The 15,683-nt window shown below is 44.8% G+C and overlaps 2 protein-coding genes and 1 long non-coding RNA gene across 8 annotated transcripts in view; 1 reads left to right on the top strand and 2 right to left on the bottom strand.

Annotated features, from left to right (window-relative positions):
- Window positions 1-1,899, bottom strand: part of LOC123522426 (putative GTP-binding protein 6) — a 114,474-nt gene extending 112,575 nt beyond the window's left edge. For all 4 annotated transcript variants that reach the window (XR_006680701.1, XM_045296490.1, XM_045296491.1 and 1 more), the window contains exon 1: window positions 1,749-1,899. Coding sequence is in view for 3 of the 4 variants with exons in the window: in XM_045296490.1 (XP_045152425.1) it covers window positions 1,749-1,872 (124 nt within the window). In the remaining variant the exon portion in view is untranslated. The remainder of the gene's footprint in view (window positions 1-1,748) is intronic.
- The window catches only part of LYSMD4 (LysM domain containing 4), a 17,989-nt gene extending 7,252 nt beyond the window's left edge, over window positions 1-10,737 (top strand). Inside the window, exons 1-3 of one of the 3 annotated variants that reach the window (XM_004709882.2) lie at window positions 2,118-2,201; window positions 3,472-3,750; window positions 9,426-10,737. In XM_004709882.2, coding sequence (XP_004709939.1) covers window positions 3,481-3,750; window positions 9,426-10,019 — 864 coding nt within the window. In that variant the 5' untranslated portion in view covers window positions 2,118-2,201; window positions 3,472-3,480 and the 3' untranslated portion in view covers window positions 10,020-10,737. Of the gene's footprint in view, window positions 1-2,117; window positions 2,202-2,364; window positions 2,851-3,471; window positions 3,751-9,425 lie in introns of those variants that run through there. The other 2 variants (XM_045296487.1, XM_045296488.1) reach the window with 2 other exon arrangements.
- LOC123522427 overlaps window positions 5,116-15,683 on the bottom strand; it is a 14,800-nt gene continuing 4,232 nt past the window's right edge. Inside the window, exon 2 of the long non-coding RNA XR_006680702.1 lies at window positions 5,116-5,378. This is a non-coding gene — a long non-coding RNA (uncharacterized LOC123522427). The remainder of the gene's footprint in view (window positions 5,379-15,683) is intronic.

A 15,683-nucleotide genomic window follows, 5' to 3' on the forward strand; every position in this document is an offset into this window, starting at 1 on the left:
AGAGCAAAACAAAGCAACAAAAGAAAACAAAACAACAAAAAGCCAATGACAAAAACAAAACAAAATAAAAAAGAAAGGCTTGTAGTTATTTCAAGGACTGTTTGTTGTTCTTTAGGAGTGTTTTCCAGTAGAGTCTGATGGGGTGCCAAGCCCTGGCCCCAAAGTCTATTTTTTGTATTCCCTGGGGACTTTGTTGCTCTGTATTCCTTGCTTTTCTGTTGTACGCCCTTAGTGTTCTGCCTTGGTGTGGTGGGATCAGATCGGGTGCAATTCCCACATTGTGTCTCCAGTGTTATCCCTGTAGGGCATGTCATGTCAGTGAGGGATGTCGTGTCTCATAGTGGGGCCTGCCATATGGTCTTCTCTGTGGACTGGCTGCTCTGAGTGGTGATATCATCCTCAAAGCTTGGTGGGTCAGGATGTGCTCCACTCTCTCTTCCTCACCCTTCATCTGCTCCCGTGTGCTCGGATCAGACATGTCCCTCTCCCTGAGCTGCAGCTTCAGAGCTGTCCTCTAAAATAAATTCTTCTGGGGGGGAGGGGCAGGTGTCTACATAGTTGGGATTGGGGTCGGCCCCTCAGACCTCTCCACTGGTTCCCTACTCAATGTCAGCATGTTGAATTCACATCTTAGAGCACCAGGTTGAAGTCTGGTCCCTCTTTCCCTATGGAGATATAAATACCCTGTTTCCCCAAAAATAAGTCAATGTCTTGTATTAATTTTTGCTCCCAAAGATGCGCTAGGTCTTATTTTCAGGGGATATCTTATTTTTCCATGAAGAAGAATACAGTACACATTTATTGTTTTATTAAAAGAGACCTCACACTTCCTGTCTGCTCCGCCGTGCAGCGGCCAACAGTGAGCTGCGCAGCAGCACCTGTCACTACGGTCCAGAGTCCAGAGCTACGGTAGCTTCGGGGGGCCTTATTTTCGGGGAGGTCTTATTTTCGGGGGATGCCTTATATTTCAGCGAGAGGCAAAACTGTAAGTAGGTCTTATTTTCAGGGGATGTCTTACTTTCGGGGAAGCAGGGTAATACCCTCCCTGTGGGTGGGTTAGAACTCACTGCTACTGAATCAATACTGGCTCGTAGTGACCCTATAGGACCAGGAAGAATTGCCCCTGTAAGTTTCTAAGACTGTAATTGTTTACCGGAATAGAAAGTATCATCTTTCTCCCAAGGAGCATCTGGTGGTTTCAAACTAGGGACCTTAAGGATTGCAGCCCAATGCATCTACTTCATTGCAGAGTTCACACTCAAAATCAAAAGGCTGCAGTAAGGCTCAAAACTCATTGAAAAGTTTTACACATTTGTTCCTTGCCTTGGCCCATAAGAATTCATTGGTTAATTCGAAGCTTAATAAACCCCCCACCATCTGGTATATGATAAATGTTACTTGTGGGGGTGGGGGTGCATCTATGGTCTACTGTTGTAGCCATTTCAGTTTTCACTCTCGTGGGCTGACGGGAGTCAGCAAACGCCAGGACACCCTGTGGTCCCGGTTCCGCAGACTCCACGCCTGAGGCCCGTGGCCCACCTAGGAGCCGAACTCACTGCCTTCAAATCGATTGACACATAGCGACCCTGTCGGACAGCGTAGAGCTGCCCCTTTGGGTTTCTGGGAGCAAACCACTTCAGCTTTCTCCAGTCTGGTAGATTAGCAGCCCAACATGAAACCCACCATGCCAAGGGGGCTCCCCATCTAAGAGCTGAGGGCCACCTTCTCTGCGACGCGCACAGCCCTACCTCTTCGAAGAGCCGTGGCCGTCCAGGAGCCGCGGGGTAGTGACACACAGGGCGGGGCCAAGGCCTCTGCTAGTGGTGGGGACGCTGAGGTGCAGCCGAGGTGAGTTTCCCCGCAGCAGCACATTCGGGAGCCTGCTCGCAACCGGCCCTGGAGGACGAAGGTCAGCCTCGGGAGTCAGCCCGACGCCCCGGAGCCCCGCCCCAGCGCCAGCCTGGTTCCCCGCCCGGGCCCCGCCCCGCCAGTGGCCCCGCCCCTCCCGCGGCCCCGCCCCGCCTCCGGTCCTGCAGCTCTGGTACCGACCTCTCAGCGCAGTGGGGTCCCTTTCAGTGCCCACCCACCAATGATCTCATTGGCTGCCTCTCAGGCCCCGCCTCTCAGCGGCGCTGCTGTCTATTGAGGCCAATCCGCAGGCTGGGCCGAGGCCGTGGCGGCGCCGGAACCTGGGGGCTGAGGTACGCGGGCCTTTGCTGAAGGGGCTGCGGCCTACTGCTGGCTTCGTGGGTGGGCCCGGGCCGGGCTGCCGGTTCCCCAGCGCCAGCCTGCGCCGGATGGTCGGGGACCGGCCGGCAGCCTTGGGTTAGAGGTCAGGGGCCTGACCTTTATGGAGCGTCGAGACCCTGACTGTGGGAGCCTTTGGGCGGCCGGTACCCGGATTCTGTTGTCAGCTCCCACGGGTACCCCCCGCGTTTCACCGGAGGGAGGGGCGCACGGAAACCGAGGCGGGAGGGCAGCCGGGGTCCCTTGCTGGCCCGGGAGCTCGGACGGGAAGTGGGAGCGGGGTCGGGAGCGGAGCCCGAGCTCCCAGCCTCCTGGAAGGCTGGGGGCGGACGCGGGGTCCCAGATTTACCTCGATGGGACGTTCTCCAGTGGCCCCTCAATTTGGGAGGCTTTCAGCCCCAGGGCTTGAGAGTTCAGACCGGAATCTCAGATGAACAGGGGGGAGAGGAGATGGCGAGGTATTGGGGGTTTTGCACTTGGGTTATATGTGGGGCTGCTAACTCCACGTTCAGTGATTCAAAACCACTAGCTGCTCCTAGAGAGGGAGATGAGGCTGTCTATTCCTATATTCCGCCCTGCCTGTGGAGTCGCCATGAAATGACGGTGAGTTTTAGAACCCAGAAAATGCAACGAGCTGAGCCACGAAGTTGTCATGCATACAAAGTAACCGTTTAGAAAGCAGGCAAAATCTGTTTGGCAAGGCTTATCCCCTGACCTGCCCCACATATTATATAATTCAAGCTATTTCGAAATAAAAGTAATCTTGCCTCTGTGTTCTTTGCAATCAAGTGTCATTGTTGGCCTTTATGGAAGAGATTTTGAGTGTGGCAGGTATTGAACATGCATTTTTGGAGAAATGTTTGGCGTTTAAGATTCGCAGTGGCCTGGAAATGAGGGATGCGGTACCAGACTCCCCCTCTTTACAACTCCGACCACAAATAGGACTGGCTTCTTTACAGAACTGGGTGTGACTCCATCCACAACTGTGGGTGAGGACTAAGGGAGGAAGGGGCAGAAACTATGCACTTAGTGAAAAAGTAGTAGGAAAACCACCTACTCCTTCCATGCCAACCAGAATCCCCCTTTCTTTAGATGATCCTTTTTGAGTAGGACAGTGATTAGGGAGGGAAATCATCTTTAACAGCAAAAGGCCCTTATATTTAATACAGCCATAAGAGGAATGAATTTGCCTTGTGTGGAATTAACCTCAGGTTTGGTTTTCAGTTGAAGAAAATGAGGCAGAAGGAAGTCCACAAGTCTTTCCAAGGCCCGGTTGTTGTGTGTAGGACTCCGAACAGTCACCTTTACAAGTTTACGGATGGCAACGGGGACTCGGGGGACTCCTCTGAGGAAGAGGCACACCATGTGGTTCTGCGACCCCGGGGCAAGGAGCGTCACAAGGACTGCAATCACCAGCCTGGAGCCCCTGAAGTGGTGCTGCTACAGCGCGAGCTGGCCCAGGAGGACAGTCTCAACAAGCTAGCGCTGCAATATGGCTGCAAAGTAAGGAGACTCATTCTTCCTTCTCCCCCCACCCCAGGTGCCAGAGCAAGGGAGCAGAAGAACTCACTGATGGGTTAGTGTCCATGCTGTCTTCAGATCCCTGTGTGTTCCAGAACTGCTTCCATAGGGCTTTGTGGGCTGTAATCTCCACAGAAAAACTCTGTTGGCTACGTGGTTGCAAGCACTTGGTTGCTAATCAATAGGTAGGCATTTCGAACCCACGAGCCATTGTGTGGGAGGAAAATGTGGCAATCAACTTCCATAAAGATTACAGACTTGTTTCACCAAAGACCAGTAAACACATGAAAAGATGTTCAGCATCATTAGTCATCAGAGTTGCAAATAAAAACCACAATAAGATAGCATTTCACTTTCACTTTCACCAGAGCCCTGGTGGCAGAGTGCCTACAAAACCACTAGCTGCTCCATGGTAGAAAGATGAGGCTTTCTACTCTCATAAAGAGCTACAGTCTTAGAAATCCATGGGGGCGATTCTGATGTTTGTAGGGTCACCATGAGTCTGAATTGATGCAATGGCTGTGTGTGTGTGTGAGAGAGAGAGAGAGCTGCGGGTGGGGGGTGGGGTGGAGGAAGAGAGAGAGACAGGATGAGAATGGCAATGGCTAAGGAGCCCTGGTGGCATAGTGGGTTAAACTTTGAGCTGCTAACCACAAGGTCAGCAGTTCAAAACCACAAGCTGCTGCATGGGATAAGGAGGAGGTTTTCTACTCCTGTATAAAGTTGCAGTCCTATATAAAGCCACAGGGGCAGTTCTACCCTGTCCTCTGGAACTGCTATGAGTCAGTATTGACTTGATGGCACTGGGTTAAGGATGGCCAAGATGGACAAATATTGGTGAGGATAGGGGGAATTTGGAACTCTTACCTATGGCTTGGAGGAAAGCAGAGGGGAAAACAGTGTGGCAGTTCCTTAAACGAACTGAAAAATAGAAACCCCATATGACAGCAATTCCACTCCTAGGCAGATACGCAGAGCCTGAAAGTGGACTCAAAAAAGACTTGTACTTCAGTGTTCACTGCAGCACTAGTCACAATAGCCAAAGGTGAAAACAATGTAAATGCCTACCCACAAAGGAATGAATAAGCAATGTGGGGTACATACATACAACAGACTGTAACTCAGCAATAGAAGATAGAATGTTTTGATAGATTCTGCATTTTGGATTGAGTTCGGAGACTCTGTACTAAGCAAAATAAACCAACCACAAAAGGACAAATAGGTATGGCCTCACTTATATGAAAAGGCAAATATATAGAGAACAAAGTCTATTTGTGGTTACCTGGAGTAGAAGGGAGGGGGAAAAAGTGAGGTTACTGGTGATGGAAACAAAAGGTTGCTTAAGGATATGTTGCACAGTGGATTACTTTAATTGTTGTCAATAAGGTCTGTGTCTGAGAAAAGTTGAATTGGCAAAAGTTGTGTGACATATATTTACATCAACGTCAAAAAGTAGTTGCTGAGGTGGAGTACATAGGACCAAAAACCTCATGGGATTTGGCTCCTTGATTTGTAAGTTGAGGGTCATGATTTCATGGAACATCCTAGTCAGTTGGCTTCATGTCTTCAGTCCTGATTCAAGAACCCATCCAAAGTATCAGAACTTGTTCCTGGAGAACAGATGAAGGAGAGTTAGGAGTAGATGGAGCATATGAAACATGTGCTGCTCATTGCTTCCTTTGCCACAAGACCAGAAGAATTGGAAGGTACCTGGCTATCATTATTGAACATTTTGATCAAGGATTCCATAGAAGATACCAAGAGTGGGGAAATGCAGAACAGAAATTCAAATTGTCATGGACTTCAGATTTCCTGGAGCCATGAAGGTTACATGAATCTCTAAAACTATTGCCCTGAGATAATCTCTAAACTGTAAACTAAAATCCATTGAAGTTTTCTTAAAGCTAAATAATAGTTATGCTTAACTATTCAAAAAGGTCTACTTTAAACATGCTGTTTTAAAAACTGTATGGAACCAATTTGACAACAGCCACATGAGAGATTAGAAAGGAACCTTAAGGAGACGGGAATGTGCCTTAGTGGAGGAGAAATGACTGAAAGACAGTGAGACTGGTGAACAACTGGGAGAATGCAGTCAATGTCACTAAATTGTATAAGCTATTGGATTGGCATTTGTTTGGTTGGTATAGTCTCAACCACAAAATAAAATTTAGGGGGTGGCGGTGGTAAAGATTACAGCCATGAAATCCTGTGGGGTAGCCGTACCCTATAGGATTGATATGAGTCAGAATCTACTCAGCAAATGAGGAATAAATAATCTTCAATGAAGTAGATTGCCAGGCCTTACTTTTATAGCACCACTCAGTGCTTTCAAACTGCCGGTCTTTAGAAGTTGAGTGCAAACTGTCTGTGCTACCCAAGGACAGTTTAGCAGTAAAGATGCAAACAAACAAACCGGTGAGGACGCCATCTCTGACCTCTGACTACACAAGGGAGAAGGAGAATCTACCCTGTTTCCCGGAAAATAAGACAGTGTCTTATATTAATTTTTGCTCCCAAAGATGTGCTAGGTCTTTTTTTCAGGGGATATCTTATTTTTTCATGAAGAAGAATACGGTATACATTTATCGTTTTATTAAGAGACCTCGCACTTCCTGTCTGCTCCGGCTGCGCTGCGGCCAACAGTGAGCTGCTACATCCAGAGTCCAGAGTTACAGTAGCTTCGGGGGGCCTTATTTTGGGGGAGGTCTTATTTTCTAGGGGATGCCTTGTATTTTAGCAAGAGGCAAAACTGTAAGTAGCTCTTATTTTCGGGGGGATGTCTTACTTTCGGGGAAACAGGTAACTCCTCTCTTGCCCAAGGTCTGTAACTTTGAGGCAGAGGTCAGACTTACCTCCACCTTCCAGTCTCCTTTATCCTATTCTGACACCAACCAATCTTCCCATAACACGACTTTTCTGTTGGGTTTGATAATCCATTACAATGGCCACACAGAACTGACAGACAATACTCACAATTATGTGGGTTTATTAGGGAAGTTAACAGGTTACCAAAAGGCAGGATCAGAAAACATTTAGGAGACCTTTGTTGTCCACACTAGGGCCTCTCAGTCTGCAGCCAGCTCTCTCTGGTCCTCAGCCTCAGTCCTTTGGCTTCTGGCTCCATGGGACAGTAAGCCTGCCTGCTGATAAGTTTCACAGTCTTTTGCACCGCTCCTCTGATCTGCCTCATGCTCTCCTTGCCTTGGCCTCTGGTCTCCACGTGGCATTGCCTTTACTGCCTCCACCACTTCTGGCAGGGGTTTCTAATGTGTCCCACGGGGAATTCTCGCTGTGCTTGCTTGTGATGTGGTTCTCTTATAGCTGGGAATGGCAACAAAAACTGACCAAACACTGTGAGTGTTTCGCGCAATCATTTGGTAAGACTTACAGAGATATGGATAGAAGAACCAAGTTAGGAAACTTTACCACAAGATGCTTGCCCTGTTTAGCCAGAGGCAAGTGGACATGTTGTTAGTTCTAAAACCTGGTGGTAATTAAAGAATGAGGGTTAGTCTGGGATCTCATGATACAGAGATCTTCTATTCTCCCTGCCCCTCCAAGTGGAAATAATGAAAGTTGTCCCTTTACCTTTCTTTTGAGCACAGTTAAGACCTAGTGAGGTTGGAGATGCCAGGTAGATATATCCTAGATTTCTTTGGATCAAAGGAAGGTTTCCTTCCTTTAATTTTTAAAAAATGGTTCTTGCTGGTGATAGCTTATTTGACTGGTACAGGCCTCTCTCTCTTTTCTAACTGTATGATATAGTCTTTGTATGCTCTGTATCTATGTGACCTGTTTTTCTTTTTAATTATGTTTTTAGCATTCAGAGTGATTAACAATGGCAAAGTAAGTAGGAAAGTATTTACAGAATTCTTGCATTTTCTTCAAGATTTGTATATAGGCAGTCCCCTGGTTATTGGTAGATGGCTTGTACTTGCCCTTGAATGTTACATAAAGTTGCCCTACTTTGAAACTTTTGAACCAACCACTACTCACAACAAATTCTTTATCACAGTCACCTTCATTTGCTGCACATGTAGATTTTGAAGCTTAAGATGGCTCTGAGCCTCTCTTTGCACTAGTTTGCACTAAGATAAGACCCATCTGCACTCCTTTCAGCATTCCTAAAGGCATATTTAGGAATGGATCTCGTCTCCTGGGGACTGCCTGTATTTTATTTTGCTAACACTTTGCTTCAGCATTTTATAGCCTTCTCTAAGGCTATATCATTGATGTATTTAAAAGTATTTTCTTCCTTAAAATGTTAGTCATTTATTTTATGTGATCCAAATAGCTAAACACACATTGTGGGATGTTGAAACAATCAACTTCATCTCCAGTGATACATAGAGGGTTTTATATTATATTGACGCTTATATCTGACGCTAAAAATCACCTTCTTCAGACATAATGAATGGTGTACAGCGCATGGGTTGAGAAGTGCATCTTACGCTAGAAACACCTGAATAGATGCAGTAGGTTTCTTTGAATAGTGATGTCTAACCAGTGAAGAGCATGTAATTCCTCCTGTAAGTGATCAATTTTCCAATTTTAAGTAAATAATTTACTGCTGGGCACCTCATGTGATTATTATTTTTGAGGATATAAATTAAAAATGTCACACACCCCAATTCAATTAAATGATAAAAGCAATTTCTAAACAATTAAAATAGAGATGATTGATTTAAGTAAGGCTCTATTTAAAGGTGTGTTAACTGTATTTCTACTCTAGCTTAAGTGGTCTTAAGGATTAAACATTAGAATCCATCTCTGATGATTTTGGTACATTTTCAAATATTACCTTAAGGGAAGGTTTGCCTTTTTGATTTACATTTCCCCCCATTTCTTAAATTTTCATGTCAGCATGCTTGATTATGAGAAGAGTTCATAATGAACTTTGTTATTTGGTAAAATTTCTCAAGTTGTAATACTAGAATAGTGATTCTCAATATATTGTTTCCTATCTAATTTGCGATTATGTTTCTAATTGCCGCTAAAGCATATGATGAAGGGCTCTGCTCTGGTGGTTGGAATTCCCCAAATGAATTAAGTGTTTGCCACTCTTCCTTAAAATACGCCACACAGCACTTCTGGGAGAGAAAGGGGATCACACTGTAAGGGCACCCCTCTCATCATGTCCATATACGTAAAGAGGGTCTGAGTGTCTGGAGATAGCTGAGACCTGAGAAGTGTTTGGCTAATGATAATGACTACGGTAGCTGCTGATCAGGACTGATAAGGAAGTCAGCCAGGCAGGGACACTGTTTCCTCAAAGAAGTCTGTGAAGGTTAAAAAGGAAGAAGGCTCTATACCTTGATTGTTTCATCTAGAACCATTTTATTGCAGTAACACTTTAAAGCAGATTAAAAACAAACAAACCTGTTTTCCAAAAACTCATATTAAATTGTTTAAGCCTGTAAATCTGTAGAAATTTTGATTATTAATTTATAAATTAAGACTGAATTAAAGCCAAACAACAAAGTTATTCATTAAACGAATTGTGGGTATAGTGTACTTTTCTAATATTCCTTAGATTCTTAAGAGGGCTGGGGTTGGCTCATCACCCAAATAAGGTTGAGAGCCACATTTTTGGTTTTGAGTTTTAGGGAGCTCTACATAATTAATGATACCAGTGTTCTCCGTGGTTTCTCTAGGTGGCAGATATCAAGAAAGTCAACAACTTCATCCGAGAACAAGACTTATATGCTTTAAAATCCATTAAGATTCCCGTGAGAAACCATGGTATCCTAACAGAGATGCACGAAGAGCTAAAACCCCTTCCAAACTCGTCCTCAGAGACCAAAGTGACCTTCATGGAGTTGCCCGATCCAGACGGAGCACCTATAGGCAGCAGGGGTCACTCGAGCCAGCTGATGGATTTCTTTAAGGGAGTTGACCAGAATCTTGAGAGTGCAGTGCAGTCCGAAATCTTTCTGCATGAAAGTTACTGCGAGCCCTCCGATCAGCTGCTCCTTCCTGCTACTCAGAAGACACCGGCAAACGGTGCGGACTGTGGAATTCAGTGGTGGAATGCCGTTTTCATCATGCTTCTGATTGGGATTGTTTTGCCAGTATTTTATTTGGTCTATTTTAAAATACAAGCTATTGACAAGTCTCCTAGTGTCTTGAACACAACTGCTGTCCCTAATGGTTCCTTAGTATCGAGTGCAATTCCAGAGAGAGCTCCTAAATTAGCAATGCCAGTGCCAGCTAGACATTTCAGTCAGACCACCCATGCAGGGAGCTAGGCTATATTTGTGCTTACGGAATTAGCCTTAATGACGGGCTTTGATGTGCATCAGCTGACACTGGCTGTATCCTAGGAGGGATGTTTTATTTGTGATACCTAGATACTGTTCAGAAGTCTCTGTTGTGTTCTCGAGTGTGCTTACCCTGGGGAACTTAGCCCAAGGCTGCCGGAGCCCATACCCGCCTCCCCCAGCCTCCTGCATCAGAAATGTGCAGTTAGTCGCTAAACATGCAACCCACTACACCACCCAGGCTCCTATGAAGGGGGCTAAGTGCCAAGCTCTGGGGGTGATAGATGGCACTTGTCCACCTTGGCATGAGCTTGCTTTTTGGACTCGTTTGGCCAAATAGATGTAAGCAATCTCATATGTAAGATGAGGACGTGTATCAGAAAAGTACTCTTTTCCACTCGTGAAAAAGCAGCGATGTGCCCAGGTTTAATAACAAACGTAAAGTCTCTTCAAAATGTCACTACAAAAGCAAAGTGCTCTCCAGGATGAAACGGACTTGTGAAGCCGTGGTAGAAGTTTAGATCTGGTCGGCGCGTTTCTGGCAAATGTCTCCCTTGCTGTGCCGTCAAGGCGTAGCTCCTCTCGCCCTGTCACCATCATCCAGGCGGGGCATCGTTTAGGACACGCCACTTTTGCCAGGCAAAGAACAAATATCTTTATCTTCTACTTTTCTTAAATGGAATAAAAGTTTCTTCTGTGAAGGAAATTGAGGCTTCTCTTTTTCATTTGGAGGTTGATCGCTCAGAAAGACATGGGGACAGTAATGGAGAAAATGCCTTAAGTCTTCAGGCCCTTGGTCTGCATCCCATGCGTAGACAGACAGGTAAAGTAACCTGCAAACTGGCAGGCTGGCCAATGTGGCATACTTTACATGCATGAGATGCCCTGGAGCACATGTCTTGCACATTTTCCTATATTGTCAGTGTCTGGGAAGTTAATGCTTTAAAGAAATAATTAGAATTGGGTTGAACCAATAGTACTTAATGTTGATACCTAACGAATCTCTGTTGTTAGGCAAACGTGCTCTTGTTCTACTGTGGGAGACAATGCTACAGGGACAAAGTAAATGCTCCAGGGTCACCCAGAGTAGTCACTGCCCAGTGAAGGTCCAATAGGAGCCTCCACCCACCAGCCGGCCCCCATAAAGGTTTTCCTTTGAACAGGCTTTGACTTGGAAGGCTATCTCGGGTTGAGTAATCTGGGCACTGACGTGTAACATTTTTCATTAAGTACTTAGTTCATTTTTGGGTTATCTAATACAGTTTCTTTAACATTTTTAATAGTTTTATTGGCATATAATTTATATATCTTCCAATTCAGTGGTTTAAACATATTAGAAAGGATTATGCAAATATAAATATAACCATAATCAATTTTAGAACTTTTTTCATTCTTCTATCAATTATTCATTATTGTTAGTTCCCCATTTCCCTCTATCCTCTCCTGCCATAACACTACGAAATTATTAATCCAGTTACTGTCCCTATAGATTTACCTATCCTGCATTTTGTATAAAGAAAAACATATATTCCCCAACAACAACAAAACAGAAAACCTCAATTGAAATAAAATAATAAAATTAGAACAAATTAAAAATTGGTCAAAGTGGATAGTTTGACTACAAAGTCTTATTTTTCTTTTGGAATGTGCCCTCTTTGGGCCGTCTGTCCTATTTGGGCCTCTCTTAGCTGCTTTTGTTATTTTCTCCTCTATGATGTCCGGGAAATTTTCTTCCATTATTTTTAATACTTTTTTAAAAATTAAATACTTTTATTGGGGGCTCCTACATCTCATCACAATCCATACATTGATCCAGTGTGTCAAGCACATTTGCACATATGCTGCCATCATCGTTTTCAACGCATTGTCTTCCTACTTGAGCCCCTGATATCAGCTCCCCATTTCTTCCCTCTGCCTCCCCCACCTGCCCTCCCTCACAAACCCTTAATAAGTTATAGATTATTATTTTCATATCTTACATCATCCTCCATCACTCCTCACCCACTTTTCCCTTGTTCGTCCCCCTGGGAGGGGGTCATAGGCTGATCTTTGTAATCAATTCCCCCTTTGTCCCCCTCCCCTCCCCTAATCCTCCTGGTATCTCTACTCTCATTGTTGGTCCTGAGGGGTTTATCTATCCTGGATTCCCTGTGTTGCGGGCTCTTATCTGTAGCACTGTGCATGCTCTGGTCTAATCCTATTTGTAAGGTAGAATTGAGGTCATGATAGTGGGGGAAGGAAGCACCAAAGAGCTTGAGGAAAGTTGTTTTCATTGGTGCTACACTGCACGCTGACTGGTTCATCTCTTCCCTGTGACCCCTCTGTGATGGGAGATGTCCAATTGTCTACAGATGGGCATTGGGTCTCCACTCTGCCCCGTCCCCTCCAGTCACACATGCTATTTTCTATAGATTTTTTTTGTTTCTTTTTGTTCTGGGATCCTGTTAAGTTGCAGGTTGTTTTATTGATAGTGTTCCATATTCTCAGGCATTCTTCTGATTTTTCTTTTTTTGTTGATTGTTTCTTGTCAATTGTAGTCAGAGTGATTTCTTCAAGCTCACTGATTCTATTTTCCACTTTCATTCTATTCCTCAGATCTTTTCATATATTATCTAATTCTGTTATCTCATTGCTTATTTTTGAGGGTTTTCTGTAAGGATTTTAGCTTCTCAGTTTCTTCCACTGTTTTTTTTTTTAAATAATTAAATCATTTTATCGGGGGCTTGTACAACTCTTTTCACAATCCACACATACATCTATTGTGTCAAGCACTTTTGTACATTTGTTTCCCTCATCCTCAAAACATTTGCTTTCTACTTGAGCCCTTGGTATCAGCTCCTCATTTTTTAATCATTTTATTGGGGGCTCGTACAACTCTTATCACAATCCATACATACATCTATTGTGTGTCAAGCACTTTTGTACATTTGTTTCCCTCATCCTCAAAACATTTGAGCTCAAAAACTTGAGCCCTTGGTATCAGCTCCTCATTTTTTAATCATTTTGTTGGGGGCTCGTACAACTCTTATCACAATACATACATTCATCCATTGTGTCAAGCACTTTGGTACCTCTTTAAAATTTTAGAAGCAAATATAATCACTTTGAGAACTAAGGTGGACCATGATATTTTCAATCACCTCATACACATGTAAAAACTTGACAGTGAAGAAGAAAACTGGAGAATTGATACATTTGAATTATGATGTAGACAGAAAATGTTAAATATATACAATAAACTGCTAGAATGATGGACAAATTTGTCGTAGAAGAAGTACACTCGGAATGCTCCTTAGAATCCGGGATTGTGAGATTCCATCAGATGCCCTATGAAGGCCCCCTCCCTGCAGAAAGGCAGCATGCTGGGTAAGGTGGAAAGTCTGGGACGAGGAAAAAGCTCCTGAAGGAAACTGTCACACACACCAAAATAGAACCCGAAACTCACTCTCACCAAGTCAGTCCTGACTCAGAGCAACCCAACAAGACAGAGGAGCGCAGCCCCTGGGTTTCCAGACTAACTCTTAACAGATCAGAACGCCTTGTCTTCCTCTCTCTGAGCAGCCGACGGCATTAGCAGCTGCCCTGTGGTTAGCAGTCTAACGCATAACCCACTACGCCACCAGAGTTCTGAACTAACAGGCCGAGCGTGACAACAATTGCGAGGATGGTCCAGGACTGAACAGGACTTCACTTTGTTCTATGTTCCGTTGTTGTCATCAGGTGCCATTGAGTCCTGTCCAGCTCACAGAGACCCTCTGTCCAACAGATCAAAAAACTGCCCTGTGCTGCACCATCCTCACAATTGTTCTTTTGTGTGAGTTCGTTGTTGCCACCACTGTGTCAGTCCATCTTGTGGGAGGTCTCTCTCTGTTTTCAACAGCCTCTGCTTTACCAGGTGTGATGTCCTCCTCCAGAGATTGTCTTTCCTGACCACCTGGCCAACATTCAGGAGACAAAGTCTATCGCAAGCAACTCTCCTTGCTTCGAAGGAGCATTTGGGTTGTGATGTTCAATGATCTTCTCCAGCACCATAATGCAAATGTATCAATACTTCTTTAGTCTTCCTTGTTCGATGGCTAACTTTCACACACACATGAGGTGACTGAAAACATCGCGGCTTGGGTGAGGTGCACCTCCGTCCTCAAAAGAACCTCCTTGCTTTTCAACACGTTACGAAGCGATTGTGCAGTAGATTTACCTAATGCAGTTTGTCATTTGATCCTTGGACTGCTGCTTCCATGAGCCTTGATGGTGGATTTAAGCAAGATGAAATTCTTGACAACTTCGATCTTTTCTCCGTCTATCCTGATGTTATTATACAAGGGCCCCTATTGGTCAGAATTGATTTGAGGACCCTTAACCACAGTATACCTGTGGTAATAATCCTGTGATGGTTAGGTTTGGGGTCCACTAGGCTAGGCCAGGATTCCTAGTGGTTTGGCAGTGAATACTGAGTAATTCCTCCTGACCTGACCTAACACAATGCAATCATAGCCCATCAGAGGTAGGCCTTCATCATGGGCTAAGATTAGCAGAGAATGCAGCATCCTTGCTCAGATCACAGCTCTGATCACAGATCACAGCTCAGATCACAGCTCTGTCAAAAGGACGTTTCCTCTGGGGTATAGCCACCTGCCAGTGTCAAGTACATTCTGTGGAAATGCGTGCATGCTTTTTGCTGGGTCTGTCATCTGCGTCTGGTTTATCAACCTCTTCTTCTCTGGACTTGAGTCAACAGCCTGCTACATTGCCTATAGATTCAGGGAGTCACCAGTGGCTTGTCATCTAACCTGACAACATTGGATCCATTCACCTCTCAGCCAAAGTATGACCTGCTGGCCTGGAATTCATTTGCCCCCAGATGCAGACACCAGCCAGCGGTCTGCCTGCCGATGGTGAGCCCATCAGCCCCTGATGCTATAAAAACCAAGAGTAGTCTCCAACCTAACATCTGACCCACAGACTGGAAACCTGCCCAGACTTGGACTTGCCTGTTTTCACAACTGTGTGAGTTATTTTCTTGATTTAAATTTCTCTGTATATGTACCATACATACGTAAGTATTACTGGTGTTGCTTCTCTAGAGAACTCAGCCTAAGGCAAATCCCTTTTGAGACTGAGTTTAGGTTTGTTCATGAGGCAGTTTGGGTGTAGGGTGTGTCTTAAATCAGTCTCTTTTGAGATATGAACAATCAAATTGATCAAGCAATGAAGCAAGCTAACAGAAATGGAGGGGGAAATAAAAACCAAGAGCACTGCCATCAAGTCTGTGCTAACTTATCCCAAAGTTGGGACAGGGCAGAACAGGGTAGAATTGCCTCTGTGAGTTTCTGTTTATGGGAATAGAAAGCCTCTTCTTTCTCCTGTGGAGTGACGGGCAGTTTCGAACTGTAGACCTTGTGGATCACAACACAATGAGTACCTGCAATGCCCCCAGGGCCCCACAAGATAAAGATGGATGCAACACCTCCCACCCCAACCACAACCCCACTTTGAGATAGCAAGTAAGCCAAGAAACCCAAGCTGAAAAGGAACAAGGGCCTTTCCCCAGAGTCAACAGCTTCTCCTACAACAAGTGCCCTGAATTTGGACGTCTAATCTCCTGAGCTTTGAAAGAATGCATTTCTGTTTATTACAGTCACCACTTTCTGT

This window comes from Echinops telfairi, unplaced genomic scaffold (genome assembly GCF_000313985.2).
Source record: "Echinops telfairi isolate 266 unplaced genomic scaffold, ASM31398v2 ScPeMD7_7409;HRSCAF=8447, whole genome shotgun sequence".
In the NCBI taxonomy this organism is placed as follows: domain Eukaryota; kingdom Metazoa; phylum Chordata; class Mammalia; order Afrosoricida; family Tenrecidae; genus Echinops; species Echinops telfairi.